This window comes from Urtica dioica, chromosome 5 (assembly GCF_054948205.1).
Source record: "Urtica dioica subsp. dioica isolate 48M chromosome 5, U.dioica_male_clone48M_v1_H2, whole genome shotgun sequence".
Lineage (NCBI taxonomy): Eukaryota > Viridiplantae > Streptophyta > Magnoliopsida > Rosales > Urticaceae > Urtica > Urtica dioica.
In genome coordinates, this window is record NC_142760.1 from 9,811,397 (window position 1) to 9,818,341 (window position 6,945).

At 33.3% G+C, this 6,945-nt stretch overlaps 1 protein-coding gene across 4 annotated transcripts; it reads right to left on the reverse strand.

Moving 5' to 3' along the window:
• Positions 1 to 1,054: 1,054 nt before the first annotated feature.
• ATG18B (autophagy 18 B-like protein) lies at positions 1,055 to 4,972 on the reverse strand. 4 transcript variants are annotated; one of them, XM_089615213.1, is made up of 11 exons: positions 4,746 to 4,972; positions 4,585 to 4,658; positions 4,382 to 4,455; positions 4,143 to 4,252; positions 3,806 to 3,897; positions 3,584 to 3,696; positions 3,102 to 3,221; positions 2,583 to 2,728; positions 2,159 to 2,266; positions 1,577 to 1,642; positions 1,055 to 1,503 (listed from the first exon to the last, which is right to left on the reverse strand). In XM_089615213.1, the coding sequence occupies exons 1-11, from the start codon at positions 4,802 to 4,804 to the stop codon at positions 1,368 to 1,370; spliced, it is 1,098 nt and encodes a 365-aa protein (XP_089471339.1). In that variant the 5' UTR covers positions 4,805 to 4,972; the 3' UTR covers positions 1,055 to 1,367. The 4 variants fall into 4 exon arrangements, with proteins under 4 accessions (XP_089471339.1, XP_089471341.1, XP_089471340.1 ...); XM_089615215.1 differs by having other exon boundaries at positions 1,581 to 1,642; positions 2,159 to 2,272; XM_089615214.1 differs by having other exon boundaries at positions 1,057 to 1,503; positions 2,159 to 2,272; positions 4,585 to 4,637.
• Between the last annotated feature and the right edge of the window lie 1,973 nt (positions 4,973 to 6,945).

Consider the following 6,945-nt stretch of genomic DNA (forward strand, 5'->3'; position numbering starts at 1 on the left):
GAGCTTAGAACGACCTGTGTTCAAGCTCTTAAGGTGTTTTGTTACTTCTACTTGGTTGCCTATATACGGGTGATTGTATTAGAAGCTAGAGGTTAGGTTTTTCGATTGTTTTATTCGGGAAACACGTGAAGAAGTCTCGTGAGAGATTTTTTTACGGGAATCGAGGGGATCTCGTACTTAGGGGGAGCCTAAGTTGTTGTTGAAGAGGATAGACGTAGGTTGGGTAGCTAACGAGAGAGTCGTTGAGTGTAAATCCTTATCGTACCACATTATCATAGTAAATTACTTTCCACCGGGCAAAGGCCCTCCTGACGTACGCAAGACTTACCGAATAGGGTTACCAACTCTGGTGTCTATTTATTATTTCCGCACTCATACCATTTAACTTTCTATCACAACACTTTCTGCAACAGTTGTGCAGATTCAGTAATTTCAAACATTAGAGTAGGGCATGTATTTTTTTGTTAGCTCTTTAATTATGAGAAAGTTATCATTATTATCATGTATACGGCAATTACACTATTAGTCCAATAACTCATCTTCCTTTTAAAAAAATAGTCAAAATTTTATTTTATCAAGAAAATAATTCATCAAGCCGAAGTAAATTAATTAGCTAGTTAAGTTAATTTAATTTACCTCGAAAAATAGTCTTACGGATCAAAGTAAATTTATTAGGTTAGATTAATTAGTTTACTTCGGCCTGGTGGAATATTTTCCTAATAAAATGAAACTTTTCCTAGATCTTTAAAAACAAGTAGAGAATTGACTAGTTGCAATAAATAGTTATTTTTAAATTAATTGTATAGTTTATATTTAAAAATTAATTTTAATGGGCAATTCGGATGGCTTTTGCATATTGATCTATCGAAAATGGGTACGGAAATAAAACATAGTGTAGTTTTTGTTTTCCTTCATGGGTTGTTAAGGATTTTTTTATGAGGTAAGGTCTAAGACAAAGCCTTGGAAATTTTTTTTTTTTTTTTTTTTTTTACCAAATGTATGATCAAGTGAAGAAAGAAAAAGAAGAACCCATGCAAAATGCGATCTAGAGGCAATTATTATTATGGTCAGGCATGCATATTTGAGTTTTACTTCCATTGTAAAGCTTGTACTTTTCAATACCTATTTATATATACAGTTTACTATTATAATGTTGTTCACAATATAGTTAGTCACCATTTATATTTCGCTACTTTACAATTTGTTGATAGATAATAATAAAAAAAATTTAAAAAAATATAATAAACAAAATTAAAAAAGAAAAAAAGGGCAAAAGGCGACTGAAAATGTGCTTCACCTAATTTACTCTAAATATATTTTACATATACTTTTTATTGCTTCCTTGCTTTACATTGTGATTAACATTTCTAAAAAGCATGACGTGGTTGCATTGTAAGAAGATTGAACTCTCTTTCCAAACTCCAAGAGTATTGATCTCTGTTGTTGACACTTAAGTTGTACTCTTGGAAATACCCATTGAATGTCACCATAGACACAGTGGCCCTAAAACAGAGGCAGAGATTTGGTTAAACTATTTTATGCCATAATGAGAATCCAATTATCCGAGAGATCTCACCTACAAGCCACAATTTCGGACGTTGACGGGTCTGCGACTTTATCAACCTTTCGAACAACGGCGTAGCTGTAAAACATATAACACCCGATTTCAGAAAAAATCAAGCCTTGGTCAAAAAATGTTTTAAAACTTTTGATAATCATTTTTTAAGCCCTATCAGCGCGCTTTTTTTTTCTCTTGGAGGTAGTTTCCTTGTCATTTAGGGAACATCTCGATTCTTCATTTTTATTTTTAAACCAAAAAATAAAAATAAAAAAAACAAATACAAAAACTAACACCTTACCAAATAGGTGCCTATATCGCGTTTTAGTTTAGTTCCTTCTATATATATAATTTAAATTTAATTTAGGTGTTAAACTTCGTAAAGATAAGTTTAACAACGTTATGAATATGACCACAACTCATGCTTCAAAAATCAATACTTCGAGAGTGTTTTTGCTTGATAAGAGGAACATTTTTTTTTAAGGGTCTAATACATCAATGTGCATGTTGTCATCACTGAAACATCCTAGGGAAAAAAAAAAAAGCATAGTAATGGGTAATGTGTAGAGAAATCATATGAATCTCGGGTCAGGAATTCACCTTTTGATCCCCGCTGGTGCGGCGTTATGGAGCACGTCATGATGCGCAGGATCCAAAGCGTCGCTAACTGACTCGGGTATTATTGATCCTAAAATATTACTTGATCTCCTGCTTCTGCCAAATGTCGATTTCGGGATTATAAGACTACTTCAACCTTTTTTTTAAGTTTCTAGCTACATAAAATTTATTAATTCCAATAGTATGAGAAAAAATTTTAAACAAATAACTCTTTTCTTTTACTTCTTTTTCTATTTTATTTTATCAAAATGTGATTTCATAAATTATATAATTTCCCCCCTTAAACTCTTGCTCAAGTCACAACCTACCCCCGATCTTTTTTTCTTTTCTTTTTTTTTTTTTGCTACTGCAGTTAAAAAAAAATACTGAGAAAAAGAAAATGGAATATAATAGAATGGTCTCTCACCGCTGGCATAGAGCGAACCCAAGAGAGAAAGCGTGGGCAGAACCTGAAGAGCTCATGGCCACAAGAATGTCGGGGAGTTCGGTAGACGGAGAAAACGACAAGGAAAATATAGTTGACGGATATGTCCCTCTTCGGAAACTGTAAGACTGGTCACGGAAAATCATTTATCCTCAACTAAAATTTACGCATGTGCACAGAAACACATATATAATTATATATCGGTAAAAACGATTAGGTACATATTAGATCCACTGCTTATAGTATGTAAATATGTAAGATTGTAGCTTAGCTAACAAACAACAAAGATTTTTTCTCCTGGGTTTGATAAATTCTATGCGATCTTACGAGGCAGATAGTTTATGTATTGAGGAAAAAAAAAAGAACAAGGTTGAGTGATAATGGAAACTGCTACAAGCGATGGACTTTTTAAGCCAATAGTTTTTCAAGCTAATGACCCACTAACTTGCATCATTGCTTGAAATATTGCATCAAGAAATATCTAAAACACGAGTAACAAACCTTTGTTGCGTCGGAAACGAGATGAACTCTGATAATGGTTCCTTGTTCAGAAGCTGTTGCTATGTACATTCCGTTCGAAGAAATGGCCATTGCGGCTAGAGGAGAACGATGCGCGTCAATCTATAATTTATCACATAAACAACAAACACGTGAAATAGGTATTCATTAAGCTTCCTTTTCTATACTAATAACCTGAACAATAGCAACAACAACAAAAAGTAAATACATGAATAAATTTGATAGCACACGTTAATCCTAAGACCCATTCTTCTAAGTACGTATATCAAGAGTTTATAATAATAATAAAATAAAATAAAAATAAAAAAACCTATTTCATGATTCCATTGACTGCCAACACACCCAGAGCTTCTGAGTTTATCGCATAGTGTTTTAATTTTATTTTATTGAGGATGATAGCAGTAAGGAACAGAACTTCTGAGTTTATCGCATAGTGTTTAAGAGAGAATAATATTTGATTAAACCTGACAGTGTGATTGTAGCTCCATGACATTATAGAGCAACAGAGATCCTCTTGTCGTGCTAGCCGGAAGAGCCAAGAAGCTTCCATCAAGATCCGGACAAAACGTAGAAAGTCCTGAAGAGCTAAACTTTTTTTCGTCAGCTTGTGAAAATCACTCTCGGCCCATGTTTTGTTTCCATGTATATCAGAGGCATATAGATAAAATACAGAAATATTGTTTCACCTTTTGCATTTGGCACTGTATCGATGGTGTCAAGGATTGCAAGACTGTTGATGTCGTAGATATAAGTCTTCTCTAAAAGTACAACAACAAGCCTACAAAACAATAAAATTAAAAAAAAATGTTTTAAGAGCAAAGAGATGTAAAACCAAATCTTGTGTCAAAAGTAAGGAGATTTCTCTATACTCAAAACAATTCAAACAAGAAATCTCTTGATTGGAAAGATTCAACTCCTCGTCAGTTAATAGACAAGGGTTTGACTCAGTTTCTCTTTTGAAAGGGACACATAGAAGCAAAACACAGATCACACGATCGATTTCTTAACCGTTCCTATTTTTACCTTTTCTTGTTCATGTGAACGGAGAGTATCGAAGTTAGGAAATTCAATTCTCTGAGAGCCATTCCCGTCGTAGTGTTGAACAGACACAGACGGCGAGGCGATAAGGACGGCTGTGGAAAATCAAATTGTTCAACAAAAACTCACTATACCTCAAATTTTTCAAGTATATATTTAACCGCAAGTTTAACTTCGGTATTAGAAAATTAATTCTTGGAGGATAAAGAGCTCTTCTAACGTACCTGCTCACCGGCTCCAACGATCGCGAGAAGACTAGAAGTGAACAGCATTTCAACAATACTAAAAGCACCAACAGCTGAAGAAATTTAAAAAAATAATAATAATAATAATAAGAGTTTCAAAGTCAGAATTGAACAGCATTTTGAAATATATGTTGTTTGATTTTTCAAATTGTAAACAGAAAAAAAAAATCCAAATTACTTGCCTCTTTCGTAACAGAGCCTTCCAGTATTCGAATCAAACACCTTGATCCCATCTCTAGTTCCGATGGCAAAACAACTGCGATGAAACAAAAGATTCAATATTTATACATAAATACTCGACTCTTAGTTTTATTATAGCCTGGGACCAGCGGAGAAAGCTAACCTCGTGTCTTGATTGAAAGAGGCGCAGAGAATTGGGTTCGATGAGGAATTGTTGGCCATCGTTCGTCACAGAGTATTGCGATTCGTTTCATGACCAAGGGTTGTCGAATTGCATAGGGATGAATTAATAATAATAAGAGGAAATATTGGATGAATCGTGACACGAAAAGGCGGTGTATTTGTTTATTAATTTTATAAGATTCTAATTAGTTGTGATTGTTCCATAATTTGGGGTTGAATTAAGAGCTAGTATGGTTATGGTGCTTAAGTGCAAGGCAAGAAATGATTCGTTTGAGCTTTGAAGTACTTGTAAGAAGGCCCCACTCCCACGTCAAGAATTCCAAGTATGTAACAAAATAAAATAAAATAAAAATATTTAACACATCATATTCCTATTCCATGACTTAATTTGGGAGAGTAGACATTCAATTAATTTTTAAATAAATTTAATCAAGCCATTCAACTATTTAATATAATTTTAAAGACAATTAAATCAGTAGCCCAATAGCAATCTTTCTTTCAAAAAATAGCCAAAATAGCATTTAATTAAAAAAAAATAGTCTATCAAGTCTACAGTAAATTAATTAACTAAAAAATAAATTAAATTAACTAAAAAAGTAAATTAAATTTATTATTTAATTAATTTTTTATTGCGAGTCTTGTGATATTTTCTTAATAAAATGATATTTTTGCTAAAATTTTAAAAGAAGTTTATCATAGTTACGGGACTAACTGTCGAACAAAAAAGCCCTAGAATCTGAAATCGCACATCCACCGCCATGTGCGCCACCTCCGCCTTCGCCCAGTTCCACCCCCACCGGCACGCCTTTACCAACGCCTTCACTGATTAGCACATACGTGGAATAATTTACGATTACCTGAAACGAAATCGTTGCGGTGAGGCCGGAGATCGTTGGCGTCGAGGCTTCGATCCCCGTCGCCATGGTCGTAATGGCTTAACGCCCTGGTGTTGAAGCGACGAAAAGCTGTGGTAGAGGGACGGAGAAACGAAGTGAAGCCTGGCGTTTGGTTTTTGGGTTGGGAACGTATAAAAGGAATTTGGGTTTGGGTCTAAGAATGTATAAAAAGAAACGCAATTTCGGAATCCAAAATAATGTGGGCCATTCTCTTAATAAAAAAGATAATTTGGCTATTATTTTAATTGCTCCATTCAAATTGGTTATTTTGTTACAAATCTCATATTTTAAATTCCAACTAATCACTATTAATTTTTTAATTTTAATAAGTTGTATTTGCCTTGATAAACAATGACATGATATCAGAGAAGATATGAGATTTGTAATCATAAAACTTGTAAATTAAAACAATAATAGTATGTTATAGATTTTGCAGTGTATTTAAAATTTAATAGTATAACAATAATATTATATGTTATAAATTTTGCAGTGTATCTAAATTCCAACAGACCGCGGTGAAAGGCGACTTATCATGTGTTATCACTTAGATTAAATTTTAAATACATTTGCAGAATATTAAACATACTATTATTGTTTCAATTTAGAAGTTTTTTTTAATCATACAAATCACATATATTCTCTGATACTACGGCATTATTTATACAAGGCAAATACAACTTATTAAAATTAAAAAATTAATAATGATTAGTTAGAATTTAAAAATAATATATGAAAATATATATATATATATATATATATATATATATATATATCCCTATAAGATAGATAATAAAGAAAACATTTCTCCCACTTTCATTCAGAGGCTACCACGTGGCGTCGCCAGACGACGACACGTGGCGGCTTCTTTTTTTTTTCCCGCTACGTGGTTTCGCCAGAAAGCGACACGTGGCGGCTCTTTTTTTTTTTACTATAAATATATGTTAGGAATATTGCCCACTTGAAGATAATGAATAAATTATTACTAAATTCGATAATAAGATTACTTTATTAGCATTATATGATTAGTGAGTTGAGTTCTAAACAATTAGAATCAATAACAACTATCTTCCATAGCCTCCGTATTAAACTGAGTCACGTGCTGGGCACCTGAGTTCGGGCGGTGAGCTAAAACGAGGTCGATGACTGATATACGCCTGAAAATCTATATCTAAAGTCATATATGTGGAACACATAGGTGAATGCCGATCACTATGTGGGAGCATTCTACACTTGTGGTAAGTGTACGACTTGGACAGGTCTTGGTTGTAGACGTGTCGTTTAAAG